The following is an 18,928-nucleotide window of genomic DNA, read 5'->3' as shown; positions in this document are numbered from 1 at the left end:
GTAAAAACCCGCTTGACCCCATATTTATTATCTTTTGTCCCTTCTAATTTCCTGGTTATCCGCCTTTTAACTTCCTTTCCGCAGTCGGTAAAGTAATCAAACCTAACCAGTTTGTACATATCGTTGTTCCAACACAATATATTCTTGTTCTTGTACAAATTTGTTCCTCCGTTCGCTGTTCATTTATATTTATTTGTTTTGCACACGTTTTGTTCAATTATACGCACGGACGGATGAATACGTGTGCAGATAATGGGTTGTTTGTTTATATAAAGGTTTGTTGTGAACATAGAAAATAAATGAATGAATGAATGAATGAATGAATTTTATTTGCGGAATATGGGTTACATAGGGTTGGTATAAATATAGTGTTTACAAGTTCTCCATATTCTACTTAGACAAGCATGCAAAAAATGATCTGTATTTTTTGTTGGATTGTTAATGAATTAAAGATCCAACAAAATACAGAGACTTAGCCTATTTACAAGTCTTATCCAACAACATGCATATTATTACTATGTATATTTAACATTAAAAAACTTATCTATAGAATACACATTTAGGTCACATAACCAGGCATACAAGCTCCTTTTGAACTGATTAAGAGGTAGATTTTTTATATTTCTTGGAACCTTATATTTTAACACACATAAAATATGGACTAGTTGTTGTTTGTTTTAAGCGAGCTTTAGGTACACATAATTGGTCTTTTTGTCTGGATATCCGGTTGTTGTAGGTAATAAAGTTTTTATTAAAATAATTTTGATTGCTATGGACAAATATAGCCGTTTCGTATATATGAGTCATTTTGAAAAGGTGTTCTTAGAGCATTAGCCAAGGTCTCAGTTTCAGCTTGCTAAAAAGTACGGAACCCTCGGTGCGCGAGTCCGACTCGCACTTGGCCGGTTTTCTTATTCATATTTTCGGAAACAAAAACTTCACACTGACACCATAAATTATTGAAAGAACGCCTAGTATTATCCTATGTAAATAAATACGAGAAGGTAGCCATATTTCTTCATGAACATCATGGAGGCCCTCCAAACGGCCCTTTTGCTTTTCGCCCGAAGGTAATGTTTTAAGAATTGATGTTTGTGCCCGAAATGTCACAGTCAAATTAATTAGTACAGTCCAAGGGCCTGACACTATGATAGAGAAAGATAGCCTTATTGCGATTCCTATATGAGGAAAGATAAAATAGTGCAATGCTTTGTCCTTATCACCGACCGGGTGGCATCATAAGTAGGAGGCGATGGCGAAATACCGAAATTTATAACAGTGAAAGAGAAAAAATCCTATGCTGCCCAAATTTGCGTCTGTAACTACTTGTATATACTAACTAAGTCTATGGTACAGTCCCTCGTAGTGTCAGTTGTTCGGAACTGCCAAATTTTTGTTCTAAAGGGGCCTACTGACTATCAGTCCGCCGGACGATATCGGTCTGTCAGTTAGAACAAAAATTTGACAGATCCGAACAACTGACAGGCCGATATCGTCCGGCGGACTGATAGTCTGTGGGCCCCTTAACTGACAGGCCGATATCGTCCGGCGGACTAATAGTCAGTGGGCCCCTTTATACCTAAATGAAAACCGGCCAAGTGCTAGTCGGACTTGCGCACGAAGGGTTCCGTACCATTACACAAAAAACGGCAAAAAATCACGTTTGTTGTATGGGAGCCCTAGTTAAATATTTATTTTATTCTGTTTTTAGTATTTGCTGTTATAGCGGCAACAGAAATACATAATCTGTGAAAATTTCAACCGTCTAGCTATCACGGTTCATGAGATACAACCTGGTGGCAGATAGACGGACAGACAAATAGACAGACAGACAGACGGACAGACGTACATACGGACAGTGTAGTCTTAGTAATAGGGTCCCGTTTTTACCCTCTGGGTAAGGGACCCTAAAAATTTGATAAATTAACTGTCTCGGGCGAGACTGGAATTCGCGACTCTGGACCACTAGCCCATGCTCTGCCAACTGAGCTACCGAGAATCAGAGTCAAATCTGATTCTGATTCAGATTCTGAGCTACCGAGATGCGAAACGCGAATATCTAAATTTCGTTTTCTGCCTGAATATGGAAGAGTGGCAGAGGGGCAGAAACCGAACTAGATATTCGTGTTTCGCGGTAGGACCTGTGATTGTGCTAGTGACGCCTTCTACGCAGAGTTTTGGGTAATATTCCCTATTATACAATATTATTTCATTTAAATAAAATAATAAATAATAGAAAATATTATATTATTCTTACACAAATTGACTAAGTCCCACGGTAAGCTCAAGAAGTAGGCTTGTGTTGTGGGTACTCAGTCAACGATATATATAATACTACGAACGAAACGATATATATAGGTATTTTACAAATACATAAATACATAGGAAACATCCATGACTCAGAAACAAATATCTGTGCTCATCACACAATTAAATGCCCTTACCGGGATTCGAACTTAGGACCATTGGCTTCACAGGCAGGGGTAGTGACCCTAGGCCAGACCGGGCGTCATTTATTTCTAAGCTGTGCAGTTAATATACTGTTTCTAAATACACCGTGTTCTTTTTGCATGTCTTACTTTGTAAAGCTTTTAGAAGTCCTCAGAGAATAAAGGTTTTTTTTTGTCATCGATACGTTATTACCGACCTTTCTTAGGTAGATTCAAAATAAATAATGCGGGGTCATAAGGGCTCGTGACCTCTTGACACTTTCAGTTTGAAATCTGTGAATTCGGTTAAAATTTGTATATTTTTTGAGGCATTCGTATAAACATCAAACTAGTAGAAACTAAATTATTTTTATGAAAAATATTTCAGATAGACTTTAATTACAATTATTACCATGACCATGACATTAATGACATTAATTGTGACGTTTTCAAGTAAAATGTACCACATTGTCGCTTACCATAAGGACGAAATTTGCTAGTATCTTTAACGAATAACCTGTCAGAGCGTCCTTATCATCATCATCATCATCGCATTTATTCGTGATAAACTATGACATACAAAAGTATAAAAGAACAAAGAAATATAAACATAAAAATAAATAGTTTACCACGAAATGGTCCCGCCTCAGCATAATGCTAACCCAAAAGTCAGCGCTGATCTTCCGGCGAAACCATTTTGAGGGCCACGAACGAACGCAGCTGTACGACACGGCCCTATTTTAAAACACTAAACGCGACTTTGCGGCGGCGAATGGGCGGCGATCAGCGCCATCTAATCTGCCGGTGAGATGTCATGATGACATAAAGGGCCATGTCGTACATGTGCTGATTAATGTATTATTTATATAAAAAAATAATATATAACACTAGTATTTGGTACAAGCAAAAGAAAATCAACGTGATTACATAACAAAAACTAAAAATACAATCTTACAATATAAAATAGTGGATGTGTTTACTTTGCCAAAGTGAAAGTTCGTACATACGACTGACAATGAAAGTCTCCAAGTTTGTTACAATTGTTACACGAGGAAGATGAATTACACATATTATGGTAAGCGACAAAGTGGTACCTTTTGCTTGAAAACGACACAATTAGATCTAATAATGTATGTTTTAAACGGGAAAGCTAAGATTTCAAATTTACTAATTCTAATTTCTACATAGATGCCTCGAGAACATAATTAACTCATAATTGCACTTAGTTTAGACTAGCATTAAAGCGAATTGTATGGGAAGTAATACGACAAGAGTGGTTACCGCCAGGAAGCAGAGTTTCCGTATGCGTACACTGCCCGCTGCTCAAACGAAGTATTTAATTGGGGCATTTTCTATGAAAAGGGACCTTATTGTCGATGGCGCTTACGCCGCACAGCATCGCGTGGCATTGTATTTATATCGGAGCATCGTTTATAATGGCGTAAACACCATCGACAATAAGGTCCCTTTTTATAGAAAATACCACAATTATAGTCTGCATCTTCTCAAATGATTTTTACGCCTAAGACGGTAATCTGTTAAACAAAAGCCATTGTTCCTTTTGTGCGAGCGGTCGGCCATTGTGTGCCATTGAGTCTGAGCGCGTGCTACGGCGCGTGCCATTGTCAGACACAATAAGTGCTATATATGTTGAGTGTTTTTAGGGTTCCGTACCCAAAGGGTAAAAACGGGACCCTATGACTAAGACCGCTGTCTGTCTGTCTGTCCGTCTGTCACCAGGCTGTATCTCATGAACCGTGATAGCTAGACGGTTGAAATTTTCACAGATGATGTATTTCTGTTGCCGCTAACAACAAATACTAAAAACAGAATAAAATAAATATTTAAGGGGGGCTCTCATACAACAAACGTGATTTTTTTGCCGTTTTTTGCGTAATGGTACGGAACTCTTCGTGCGCGAGTCCGACTCGCACTTGGCCGGTTTTTTAGTAATGATGATTTATTAAATTAATAATTAGATACAAAAACACGTATCTTACATCTTACTACCTTCCGACATCCGATCGGATCGGACAACGTGAAAACGCTCTGATTTCGCTTAGGAATCATCATCTTCCTCGCGTTATCCCGGCATTTTGCCACGGCTCATGGGAGCCTGGTTTCCGCTTGACAACTAATCCTAAGAATTGACGTAGGCACTAATTTTTACGAAAGCGACTGCCATTTGACCTTTCAACCCAGAGGGGGAACTAGGCCTTGTTAGGATTAGTCCGGTTTCCTCACGATGTTTTCCTTCACCGAAAAGCGACTGGTAAATATCAAATGATATTTCGCACATAAGTTCCGAAAAACTCATTGGTACGAGCCGGGGTTTGAACCCGCGACCTCCGGATTGAAAGTCGCACGCTCTTACCGCTAGGCCACCAGCGCTTCGCTTAGGAATATAACCTTATTTAAGGCATACTGCACATCACTGTACTCGTCAAGACTGTGAATCAATTACACTCAGCGCGCTTACAATACTCTGCGTACAGTATAACAACGCATTTAGGGTGCTACTACGGCTTTCACGGTACTGCAGCGCGTCATGTTTGCTGGGGCGCGCACTGATAGCTTCGACGATATCTCGCGCAAGAAAACGGCTTCGCTTTTAATTAGGGTACGTGGGAGCAGTAATTAGACGCTATCTGGACGTGGGAGCAGTAATATCAAACATCATGTTTAAGAAAACATGATAGCTAATAAGCTTGATTGTCCTTTGATGTGGAAACTTTGTCAAAGGACAAAATCTTTGTTTATTATTGAGTACTATATATATATATATATATAACGTAGGCTAAAGATCAACTGAAGGGTACACGGGAAGAACATGTCTAGTCACTTTTTCAAGAATGAAATTGAGAATGAGATTTTCATATCAAAATGTAGAGCTCTTAATGAACTATTGGTTATATCTTTTGCTACCACTGTATAATAAATGTAACACAACTTTTTTTTTTAGTTAAACAAGACCTGGTCATGGAATTACCATACATTTTGACATGGTTCCTAATTAAAACCGCGATTCCTCAAAATGTTACTTAAGTGACTAGTGTTTTTTCCATGTACCCTTCAACAAACTTTGATTGGACCATCGTTGTCTGTAATAAAATAATATAAATAAATATATATTATAGGCAAGTGACAAGAAAATGGAACCACGGTGCAGTGTACGCTGTTTACATTAAACTAAGTTTACCGCCTTAGTTTGCACAACTGCACTACAAGCTACAAACATGAATCACACCACTATTGGATTAGTTCTGTTTTTATTGACATTCACGGATAACGGTATTGCTTAGTGTAGTGTAAAGTAGGGGAAAGTGGGTAAAACCGGGACGCTAAGTGAAATGTTGAATAAACAATCAATTATTAGAATAGAAATCATTTATTCAGACAACACATTAATACAACACATATATAGCAAATACAAGGCAAAGATAAACAAAACAGTAGAAATAGAGATGTTATTGGGAGAGAAAATTATTTTAATTTATTTTTTAGTATGTAGTATGTAATGTTTGACGATCATGATTACCTCCTTAAGCATAATTTTGACATTGATGCAAATTTATAGAGTAATTTTTGTCCTGAAAAAAAAATTCTCACTAATAACATATTTGTAGAAAAATCTACGAACTTTACTAGTTTCTGTTTAATTGACTTAATTAACTACATAAGGTGAGTTCGGCTAAGTTTCGGACGATTTTAGGTGGGTTGAGATGATGTTGGTTTTTTTTCTTCTCAGCTTTTGGATAGGGTACGGACATGATTTAAGTACAGAATTGATAATAATGAAATGCTCTATATAATTGAATTTTATTATCTTTCTAAACGTCATAATGAGCGTGTAATGAGTGTTTAAATATAGGAAACAAAATAAATTGACAGCATTCTTTTTTTACCTGGTGGTGTAAGAACGGACGGGCCTATAAGTTCGGCCCTATTGCCGGTACCATAAAGTTTACCATTGCAAAATAACCGGTTTTACTCACCGATTCATATATAGAAGAATTGGCCTAGCAGTAATTCGGGCTATCATATCCGACCCATTTTTTTTTTGCATTTTTTCCGTCCGATCTTACACCATGCGCTCAAATTTCAAGAAATTATGGTTGTCAAACTTTTAGGTGTGGGGTCAATGAACCCATGTGGGTCAATGAACTACGTAGGTTCATTGACACCTTAAGCGCGGTAGGTTGAAAGAGGGTGATAAAATAGGACATAAGGGTAAAATAATATGAAAGTGGAGGAATTAATACGACCAAAACTTAATCAATTGCAGTAATATCAGTCTATAGGTACTTAATAAACTTTCCAACGCCATCTCACATAACTACGAGTATGGTTTCGTGTGAGAAAACATCTCTCGATCTTACAAACAGGCCAATTCGCTTTGATAAGCACACATTATAAACCAAGTAAGAATTGATTAATCAACACAACAATAATATTTCAAGAAACCATTATATTTCTTTAACATTATTAAAATAATAATAATAATCAACAAAAAAATAAACCTACCTCTTCATAATTACAGCAGATAGGTAAATAAAAATATTTATAATTATTTATTCATAAAGAGATCAAGCATCGTGGTGACACGTATAAAGTTTGAGCATTCCTGAGAATTTAAGATCGGATGATTTGCATCCGATCTTTTACCACTTCGGGTAAGACCGGATCTTGGCCTACAGGCATCGTATCAGAATTCCAAATATACAGATTTGTCACAAATTTAATTAAAATAACATGCAATCTGCAAAAGAAACAAATAACGCTTAAACTTACCAGTTATTCCAAAAAAACTGGCGGAGGGTATATCCGGATGGAAAATAAAAACACATTTTTTGAACTTTTCTACTTAACGGCACAAAACACGCGTCTAGTCTGTCAGAGCAACAAGTGCGGACTGAAGAGGGGTGCGGAACAAAATGGCGCATCGCATCACCTTGCCAGCATTAAAAAAATACCCCACAATAGGCGGAAATTTGAATCATACGATCTTACCCGATATCCGTAACTTTGCCGAACTCACCTTATTTAATTAGTAAGATCACTATTAACATTATATTATCACACGTGGAAAAAACAATCAACCTTTAAATTTCTATTTTGTGGTGGTTTTATCCCATGCCTCGTCCAAAAACGGGTATAAAGTACTACATTCAAGTATACTTTATTAATGTAGGCCTAGCAACAAGCAATAATGAATCATAAGTAGGTATTACATATAATTATAATAATATTCTAAATATCAGTGCAATAAAAAGCATATAAAAAGTACATACATTGGAATATCCATTTTATACCTACCAAGTGACCAAAGCGTTCGTCAATTTGAAACTATTTAACTAACGGCCCGGCCACGACATTGCGCGGCGGCGGCAGCGGCGAGCGGCGGCCATAGGTGGGAACGTAAGGTCCGATCGCTGTGTCTCGCTCCAACCTATGGCCGCCGCTCGCCGCACGGGCTACCGCCGCCGCGCGAGGTCGTGGCCGGGCCGTAAGTAGCCATACTGCCGTCCTGGTTTTACCCCCTGTCACGGTTTTGGACTAATCTCCCCTACTGGTTTATATTAGTAACTAACGAACTAGAATACTAACTATAACTATAATAGAAGTCTGGTCAGAGTTAAAAAGAACCTACGGGAATTGTGCCGAAAGCAACACAATCTGCACAATCGTCATCAGATGTATCGGAGCGGCCGAGTTGCTCAAAAATATCTGAACACGAACTCTGTAACATAAGTAACATAACACTACAATTTTATTGATATTAAATTCATACTAACGTTATTGTTAGAATAAACTAATAAGTACACAACATCATAAAAACATTCCCACTACCTTCCTAACATGCCATCCGGAACTCTCCCTGTTTCCCGGAATTCAAGTTTCCGGACTTACACCACTTCAAAACCAAATCAGCTTATCTTCATACTAATACTATTGCACTTACGTCATTTTAAATAAGCGATATTGAAAACCGACTGAAACAGCAAGCGTTGTAAAATCTACCTTATTACATGGTGTTAAGGTAGCATTTTAATTGCTACAACATGCTCTGATTTCGCCCTCCGCCCGAGTCGGATTCCATTCTGTGTTATCAAACTACAATAACGTAACGACGTATGTACATACAAAAACAAGCGCATTTAGGACGTTTTAGAATGGGTATATTCGCAGCGACGCGTTAAGGTGCGCGTTTGAATTTGGACTTTAGTTCGTGACAATAAGGTCGTATTAGATTGTAAGGAATCTTCCGTCTCGGTCCGATATTACGCATGCCAGTTACCAGCAGCTGTCATTGAGTGAAGACGTGTCATTGTTTGTTTAAAACGCCATTTTGTTGTAAATTATTACAATGTGAAAAGTAAAATATTGAGAATAAGTGAGTCTAGTGTGTTTATCGTAGTATTGTATTGTAGTGATGGTTTAATTCATTATCATTCATACATTTGTTTAATTCGCGAAGCACAAACACGTCGTAGGTAACCTTTTTATATGACTATTAATATTTTGACTTCATTATAATTGCAAAAGCATTAGTTATGGTTGAATAATTTTATGAACATTATGATATATCGTAAATATCGTGATCCGGAATTTCGTGGCCGTTATTTTTGTTTATTCCGTTCCGTTCCGTGTTATTTTCCGTTAGTCGGTTCGCGGTAGCGTTCAAGGTCATTGTTGTTGTGTGTCTCGCTCGCACTGTAAAGGAAGAATAGGATGGCTTAATATTGTTGTTATGGAACAACATCTTTGGGTAATAGTTGTTAATATCATGTAGATAATTCGTGAAATCAATGTGGTCATGCTTTAGGTATCCTACAAAATGCTCTTGCGTCAAATGTTTGCCCTGTCTAGTGAGTAGCTGTCACTTAAAATAGGTAAGTATTTGAGTTTGTGGATGGTCCAGTAAAATCTTGTAAGTAGAAAAAGGCGACAAAAAATGTAGGCGTGAAGCACGAAGGGATATCATCCCATTGAAAATTTGAAATTTGCGCCTTTTTCTACTGACAAGATTTGCTTGACCAACTATATGTAGGTATTTGGAAGTTTATCATAGATATTAATTTATTAGGAAATGTAAGATTGAAGTAATAATAAAAAAAGAATCTTTATTGCTAAGACACACTTAGTTCATAATGTAAGGTGATGGAGCCACCCGGTAAGCAAAAAATGCCTGTGTTGTATGGCGCCGCTCTTTCTTTAGGTTATATATATGTATAACATAACTATTATTTTACTTATGCTTAGCTAATTAACTCTTTTAGAGTTTAATTTACTGGCTGGCTGGCTGGAATAAAAATACTTCTTCAATTCTTCTATAAATTAAGCCCAACCAAAGTAACAGACAGTATCTGTCACAGGTCACAGGACTCACAGGGTACCATCATTCGACGCGAGAAGTATTTACTCTATAGTATTTTACTATGGTCCCTCCATAATAATTGATCGCTTCATAACAAGGCAGAAAGAAAAGGCAATAGAAGTATTATAATAACTATAGCAGTCACCCTATGCTTATTAAATTACTCTACCGTCACTGGAAGCTTTATAATTGAGAGAGCATATCTGTTTCCGTCGAATTATCACCAGTCTAGTGCTTTATTTGACTCTTGTTTCTGGCAACAGTGGCGACACCTGGCGGACCGCGCCATTTTTACACCAGGTAAAAGATGTCCGGTGAACTGTTTGTCATTGGCATTCAGTTTCCCGTCGAAACAACAAGTCCGCAGCGAGTCAGGCTCACTGACCCTGCGGCCATTACAATTTAAATTTTAAAAAATGAAATGAAATTGTTACGTGTGATTCCTTAAATCAATACGTTATATTAATTAAAGTGAATTTAAGTGTAAAAAGTGACCACGTCACGTAAGTACCTTGATTTCTAATATTAGTAAAATGAGTATGTGGTCATATATTTTAACAGTTTTTCTGTTCGGACCACTACCTACATTTTAAATTATTGTGCCAAATAATTAACCAATTTACTATAGTGCTTTATTTGCAGATCTTTCTATCCGATTATACTTTTTGTGAGAAATTATACAATCGCTTGCATTTTTGACGAACGCTGAGAGTCAAGACGCAAATTTAAATTTGCCGTTCACTTTGATATTGAAACGAAATTAAAGGAACCTTCGGTCCCTAAGACTCCAGTATTTTATTTAAAATGCTTCTTGACGTTCAACGCTTGGGAAGCGCAGCATGGTCTGAGGGTAGATACTCTGATATACAAAAAATTTACAATCATACTCCAGGTTTCATAGACCTGAAAACAAACGAAGAGGTAAACATGTATGATACTTTACGCCATCTAGCTTATTGTGATAGAATCATATGCAGCTATTACCTACTCCATTTTGAAACAAAAACGGGCGATTCAAGATAGATTTCGTAGTCTTTTATCGTGGGCTAAAAGTATGAAATTTTTCTTATGAATTAAATACTAGTTGATGAGCTCGATTTACAAAAGATTTCCTCTGATCTTCTGCAATTAGTTTGTGGTTACCGCGCCGAAGCTATTGAAATACGCAGAGAGGCCATTACAAGCCAAATTAAAGAGCCACTTGTCAAGGCATTAGTAAACAAAATCCCCCCTTGCACAACTAATAACATTTTTGATGCTGATTCTTTTACATCACCTCTTGAAAAGGCAGGAGGAGTTTGAAACATGTTTGGCCTCTTAAACATAATGATATTACCAAGGCAAATCAGCCTAACAGCCGCCCCTCGCGGGGGCAAGGCATACAAAAACCTACAATTCCATCGCGTGGAATTCAGTGCAATGCGAGCTCAGGGTACTTTTCCTTGCAAAATACGCATATGCAAACCTGTACCGACGCACCCTCGCGGGGTGTATGTCATTGGCAAAATTGTCAACAACCAAATTACCCTTGGGTCAACCTTCAAAAAACCACCTTGCTTACCACACAAGTGGAAGAGCGTAGTTTCAAAATTAAGGCTCGCGGCCCGGTCGTGGAGGTAAGTACTAGAGGATGAGGAAATTCCAGTAGAGGTTACAAAGGCAACCAGAAACGGCAGAAACCATGACTTGGAACCGTTTCAAGTAGGCCGGTAGCGCACTTCCTCATACAGTGGAAGAAAATGGGAGCACCAGTATTTCTGGTGCTCCCATTGTCTCATTTGCTATTGCATTAAAGTTAATACGAGGGTATCGCATACCATTCCTTGCATAACCACTTCTGGTGTATCCCAATTTAAAATCAGGCCCCTTTCATCACACTCCTGTGTCAAAAGAAAATTTCTGCAATTGTGCACTAGAATTAATATTTATTTATTTGCATTGCTATTTTAAGAAATGGATAGTGATCAGAGAATGGGTGAGCTTCGCAAGCATATTGCAGTTGGCAATGTCAACACTCTTTGCCAAGATAATAATTGTTTTAAAAACAAACGTTGCCTCAAAAATTGCTTTCCCTGATAACGAGTCAATCCTGTCAGAGGTTAGTGGTGAATTATATAAATAAATAAATATTTGGGGACAATCTTACACAGATTAACCTAGCACCAAACTAAGCAAAGCTTGTACTATAAGTACTAGGCGACGATATATACCTATATACATATATAGAAATATACATACTTATATATATAGAAAACACCCATGATTCAGGATTCTCAGGAACAAATATCTGTGTTCATCATACAAATAAATACCCTTGCCGGGATTCGAACCCGGGACCATCGGCTTCATAGGCAGGGTCACTACCCACTGCAGACCGAACGTCAATATATAGTTAATGATGTCAATGATGCTCCGTGCTCAAAATGAAGGCTCAAGGCATTCTAAGTGTAGCACTAACCGTCACCAAGCTTCATTTCTCCTCTTTTCCTTTTATCGGACGGATCAGCTCGACCAATTTTTAAACTTGAAAGCGCTAAACGGTTTATATACTGGTCGAACCGTTTCACCACATAAACATGCATCGGATACCCGACTTTCTCAACCAAATGACGGGGTGTGCAGGTATATGCCATAATAATCATAATATACTTCCACGTACAAGTCTCACGTTTCACGCACGTACGCCAAGTGTATTTTCTATACTGACAAAATTGACAAAAACGTTGTCAATACTGACAAATTGGGTAGCTCAGACCTTGCGGCAACAATGGAATGTCAGAATTGTAGTTTACCTAGACGATTTTCTGATTGTCCATCAAAATGCCATACTACTAGATCATGTCAAAATCTTTATTCGAACCCTCATAAGTATCGATGGTAAGTAAATTTCACCCTGCCAGACCCATCGAACACATCGTTCCTAATACCGCAAAGTGTGTCGAGCGATTAAATTGGTGGGTATAAAGTTGACAGGCGTCAACAACTCTACATCACCCTCCCCACCAATTTTCTAAAACCGATGTCCGGGTCGCAGTTGAACGACCTAGCTCTTTCGGGAGCTTCGGAACCTTCATTGCAATCAGAAAGAAATGTTAGCGATTCTTCATGTTCTTCAAGGTTACGCTCACCTGTTGCATCACAGTTTGATGCCTATACAATGCGACAACAGGACGGCCGTAATCCGTCTAATGAAAGAAGGGGGATCGAAATCGTTAGCCCTGGTAAACATAACCCATCGGACTTTAGATCTTCTAGATCAAAATCAAATACACTTTAGCATACATTATCTACCGGGGAAGTACAATTGTCAAGCCGATCAATTATCGCGTCGTCACCTACCGCCGGAATGGCACTTACTACCGGCTTGCGTGGATACAGTTTTTGCGAAGTGGGAAATACCGGTGGTGGATCTATTCGCCTAGGCAACAGCCCACATGGTACACAATATTATGTATCCCGAGACCTGAAAGACCCTCAAGCGATGTACCACGCATTCAGTATTCCGTGGAACTATCCACTCGCGTGGGTATTCCCACCACCTTTTCTGATGCCCATAGTCCTCGCTCACTTGAACCAATCGACCGGGATATTTCTGGTAATGATGCCTTGCTAGGGAAAAAATGTTCTGGCGGGCAGATCTCAAAGCCCGAGCGCTAGCAAGGCCGCTTACTCTGAGACACCTGCGGAAGAAACTCAATCTCATCGACACGTCGACAGGGTTACCACCTTCCTAAGTCGAGGAAATGATTCTCGAGGTTTGGAAGTATACTCTGGATAAGTATACTCTCTAGTCATGGAGCTCAGATCAATTATCATTGCTTAACAATTCTTGCAGAAAAATGACTTTAAGAACTTACAAAAAAGCTTGAGCTTGGCAACGTTGGATTTCTTTGGCATGTACAAATATATATATAAACTAGCACAATTTTTATCGGATTTACATCAAATAAATAAATTATCAGTATAATACCATACTTTTACACAAGTCAGTCGTTTCTACATTGTGTAACACTGAAACATCAAGTTGTTTGAGTTCACATGTTCTGATAAAACATATTCTTAAGTCGATTTCCTTAACGTGTCCTAAAACGACTAAACCCCCATTTTGGGATGTTGATTAACTGATAATTCTTTAACAATGCTTTCCAAATAATGTGTCATACTGCCACTTTACTACTTCTTTGCTCTGGTAGGCGCATACATAATTTAACCTTGCTTACGATTGACTATGACAACTGTATAAGATCAGATAAATGTATCATTTTTTGGCCACAGTTTGGCTCAAAAATAGACTAGTAATTACAGGCAGTCAGGTTGGAAACTATTAGCAAATACGAGTAATAGTATGCTAAATCTCCCTTTTTTGGATAGAAAGAACCATATCACTTGTAAATGACAGACGTAATGCTGCTAAATAAATCATTTAATTTGTTCATGACAAGTGTCAAGAATCGGCCGCAGCCAGCCTCACGGACGATCATTGCTAATTAGATAAAAACTTTGTTTAAAGAAGCGAATTTCTTTAAACCGAACATAGCAGCTGCCCAAGGTAGTATTAGATCAGCTGCAGCTTCAAAAAGTTGGTGGGAAAATCATTCCCTTGATGACATTATGGCTCGTGGAAACTGGCAATCAGCTAACACATTTCCAGCGATTTTACAGGAGACAGGTAGCAAGAACAAGTATTTCTTCTACAAATGTCACACAATTGTTTAATTCTGTATAGGTATTACGATCATTGATTTATATAATATAGTAATAGTAAAGTAAATTTCATTTCTCAGGCACTGTGCCTGGTTGCAATCATTGTACCTGATCGTTCAGGCAAGCGTATACAATTAAAATAAGTACATAAATAAATTATAATAAGGAATAACTATAAATCATTACATTTGAACTACTAAGTGTAAAATTATCTGTTTGAAGAATAAAATAATTGAAATCGATATTTCAGTATCATATATTTCAGTCATCATAAATTCAGATACTAATCAATCACATTGGCGCTATAATACATTAGAATTAATCTAATAAGGGGCGACACCAGGCGATAACAAACAGGTCTCAATTATAAAGCTTCCAGTGACGGTAGAGTAATTTAATAGCAGCGTTTTACCTGAAATAAAACGCATATTAAAATACTTACCTCACTGGAAGCTTTCATTTAATTTCTGCCTGGTGAAATTGAGCCAATGACAAACAGTTCACCGGACATCTTTTACCTGGTGTAAAAATGGCGCGGTCCGCCAGGTGTCGCCACTGTTGCCAGAAACAAGAGTCAAATAAAGCACTAGACTGGTGATAATTCGACGGAAACAGATATGCTCTCTCAATTATAAAGCTTCCAGTGAGGTAAGTATTTTAATATGCGTTTTATTTCAGGTAAAACGCTGCTATTAAAAAACTTACAATCTTTTAAATTTTTTAGGCAATGGAAATAAAAGTGGAGAAGACTCGAGTAGATTCAGAATACCTAATATTAACTATAAAAAAGCACGAATGTATATGGAACAAAAACTGCCCAGAATATCATACGAAAGGGACAAAAGAGGACGCTTGGAATCAGATATGCGAGGAGTTGATACCAGGATGGCAGGATTTGGCAGAGCCGGGGAAACTTACTAAACGTACGTAGTTTAGTCAAGCAAATGTGTTTTTAAAGCCTGACCAGTAATATGTGATCACGCGCCGACGCGCCATGTTGCGTAATTTCACTGTAACTAATTTTTTCGTACTAAACTGAACTGTCACCCTATACATGAGAATAACAGCGCCCTCTTGACAATCATTTATCATTTATCATTTATTTATTGTATTGTCATGTACATAATAGGTGTTACATAATATAAAGTCAGATCATGACACCCTGTAAGGTCACACAATAGTAATATTATTCTAGGCTAATTACATTTACTTATTAGTAATCAATTTAAATTAAAATAAAATAAATGACCGCAAATCTTAAAACTAAATCTAAGAATATATCGTCAAAAATAATTATATTGGTAAATGATTAATTGAATTGATTTGTCAGTTTATTATTAATAGTTATTATTTCAATTTATTGATGTCGTATAATAATAAGTAGGCTAATGGTAGAAAAAAAATGTCAAATTGCAATGTAAAATCCTAATTTCATCAGTGTCATATTCATAACATTACTACATACTTAGCTAAAATAATAATATAATGTATTACTTGCTGGAATTTATAATGCGCATTACATTGCTGTGAATAGTGTGAATGTGAATAGAGGCAGACCGACGAATTCTTGAAGGCTATAGTAGTTTTTATTTATTAGAAATTGTTTGTTTATCTATGAATTTTTTTTCAGATGTTTCGTTCTTTATTTAATCTGAGAGCTTGTTGATTGTTGACAATGATCATATATGACTGGTCAGGCTTTAAATGTGCGGCCTTTTTCTACCGACAAGGTTTGCTTGACCAACTTTATTTTTACTACAAGCTGTTATTTAACTTGCCCTGTTAGTTAGTAGGTATGTTAGTTAGTTAGTGTGGGTAAAATCTTAGAAGATAAATTTGACCAACTTCCCGATTTTCGATTAAGCGGAAATTTTCCATACATATGCAAATCGGATGATGATGCAATATTATGATGACATGGAGCTGATCTGATGATGAAGACTGAAGGTGGCCATTGGAACTCTATGATTAAACAAAGCAACTCAATTGTATTTGGGATTTTTAGAATTGTCTCGATGAGTATTAGTTGTCTGTGGAAAAAAAAGTACAGTAAAGGCAGTGTATCAAAAATGTAGAATTTAAGGTAAAAACAATGAAATAAAATCGCGGTAGACACGTTCGTATAATTAAATACGTGTTCAAAAGAGTTTAAAGTGTTATAATGAGATTTTTGACAAAAAACTTATTTGTTGATGTTGAAACAAAATGCATTGATTTTCGACTCGAAAACTGCCTCGATTAGTAGTAGGTTATTGTCTATCGAAAAGTAAAGTTGACATTAAAAGCTTGTATTTCCTTACAATTTTTGACAATTATTTGTTTCGTCTTTAAGCAAAAGATACCACTTTGTCGCTTACCATAAGAACGCTCTGACACGTAATTCGTAAAGCGACAATGTGGTACCTTTTACTTGAAAACGTCACATTTACAGAATGGGAGCTAAAAAAGCGCTGGAACAACATACGGGACTATTACAAGAAAGACTTGGCCCTACAGCTCAGTGGCGCCATCGGACAGACGAAAAGGAAGAGATATGTCTTCTCTGAGACGCTAGACTTTCTTAGGCCGCTCATGGACCAATCACAGTATGTATTAGTACCTACTTAACCCTGTTTATGACGCTGGATGTCATGAGTTCGAAACCTGCAGGTAACAAGTAAGGGCACTTATTTGTGATGTGCAAATTTTTCTGTCGATCGATTTGTGTAAAATCATTCCTTAATATTTATATCAGTAGTTAATCTACTAAGTAGGTTGTATTTCTCTCATACTAAGAAATTAGATCTACTCGTAAGTTCTTAGTAAGGTCTTTGGTAGAGATTTTTTTTTCGCAAACCATGCATTGCTTGACATGGTAGGTAATATTAAGAAAGGTTACCGTACGCGAAGTGTAAGCTCATTAAAATCGTCTTGAATACTTGTTTTTTGTAAAAAGAATGAAATTTCGGTACTTAAAATTTGTACAGAATTACATTTATTATTAATTTACAGGATCGAAAAACAAGAAGAACAGGACGAGCAAGAAATATATCTAGATGAACATTTATACAGCTCCGACGAAGACAATTCTGTGTTAAAAAGAAAAGAAGTACGAGAAAACGAAATCGTAGAAGATAAACATTCATACGCCATACCAACAAGAAATAGAGATCTAGAAGACAGTGATTGGTTGTTTTTAAGAAGTTTATTGTCTGATATGAAGGAGATGAACAGGGCACAGAAGTTGGAATTTAAAATGGGGGTTTTGAAGCTTTATAAAGATATCGTGTTCCAAGATAGAGACTTGTATGAAGATGATAGTAAAATTCCATTGAAATAAAGATTGATTTGATACATTATGTATTGTTTTAATGAGATGTTACTTCGTTTTCTTTATTTGATCGTGAATGAGGTGTAAAGACAGCAAGGTTAGCAAAAACTTGCATGCATTTTAAGTAAGGTCCCCATTGAAAACCAGCGCCAGGGATTGCCGCGGCATTATCCCATTTTAGCGTCCAATGTTTTTTTTTGATGTCGGTATGTCTTCTATTATATTTTTCTTTTCTTTTCAATGTTTTTTTTTTATGTCTGTATGTTTTCTTTTCTTATGTGATATGTTGTGGCGTTAAATAAATGTCTTGTTTTCTTTTCTTATGTGATATGTTGGGGCGTTAAATAAATGTGTCTTCTTTCTTTAAAATTTCTCGTATCGACATTGCGGTATCTGATCAAACTTTTGAATGCAGTTTAGCTTAATAGTCGGCAATGTAACGTAAATTCCATGCATGTTCTTGCTAGTCCTGATGAGGATAGCGCTGTATGGCGCCATATGTTGAAAAACGTCAATAAACTTAAATAAAATTACCAATCAGATTACTTAATTAAAATTAGTCTTCTGAATGTTCGTGTGTATGTATGTAAATGTCTATGCGATTTGTGTGTGCTCGTGCACGGTTGCTTAAGTGTTTCATTTTTAGGCAGTATAAATTTACGGAGGTGAATTTTAAGTTATTTTATAACACTTTCAACTACCTATAGACTTTACACATGATGGCAGGGATCAAATAAAATTTCAAATATCGTTAGCCTTACAGCGTTCGTGGTCAAAACGTTCGATTCGTAACGTCGGGATGTATTTTAAATTCATTGTACGCAAAAAATCAGTTTCCATAGTATTTCATGAGTAACTATCGCGGTAACCGAAGACAGTTTTATACAAGGATTATACTTACACAGAATAGTACATTTTACAACTAGTGTGAAAAGACATTTCACACGTGTTGTAAACGACGTTTTTTAATACAATTGCGAAAAAATAATAAATTAATATATCATTAGTAGAATCATACCACCAAACCAAACCAAAACCAAAAGTACCTATACAGCCCGCGATACGCGAGCTGCCGCAGCCCGCGATACCTTCATACTCGTGCGCGCC

The 18,928-nt window shown here is 37.0% G+C and overlaps 1 protein-coding gene across 1 annotated transcript; it reads left to right on the top strand.

Moving 5' to 3' along the window:
- The first annotated feature begins 8,266 nt into the window (after positions 1–8,266).
- LOC134751747 (uncharacterized) lies at positions 8,267–17,849 on the top strand. The gene is made up of 4 exons (XM_063687195.1): positions 8,267–8,823; positions 15,236–15,434; positions 16,943–17,096; positions 17,503–17,849. The coding sequence occupies exons 2-4, from the start codon at positions 15,239–15,241 to the stop codon at positions 17,828–17,830; spliced, it is 678 nt and encodes a 225-aa protein (XP_063543265.1). The 5' UTR covers positions 8,267–8,823; positions 15,236–15,238; the 3' UTR covers positions 17,831–17,849.
- Positions 17,850–18,928: the final 1,079 nt, after the last annotated feature.

Source organism: Cydia strobilella, chromosome 23 (assembly GCF_947568885.1).
Source record: "Cydia strobilella chromosome 23, ilCydStro3.1, whole genome shotgun sequence".
Taxonomy (NCBI): Eukaryota; Metazoa; Arthropoda; class Insecta; order Lepidoptera; family Tortricidae; genus Cydia; species Cydia strobilella.
The sequence above is the reverse complement of the archived record's forward strand: the minus strand, read 5'-3'. Positions and strand labels throughout refer to the sequence as shown.

Coding starts and splice junctions, on each gene's coding strand:
- LOC134751747 (XM_063687195.1), top strand. CDS start 15,239: ATGGAAATAAAAGTGGAGAAGACTCGAGTAGATTCAGAATACCTAATA. Junction 15,435..16,942: donor GCCGGGGAAACTTACTAAAC/GTACGTAGTTTA, acceptor TCACATTTACAG/AATGGGAGCTAAAAAAGCGC. Junction 17,097..17,502: donor CCGCTCATGGACCAATCACA/GTATGTATTAGT, acceptor ATTAATTTACAG/GATCGAAAAACAAGAAGAAC.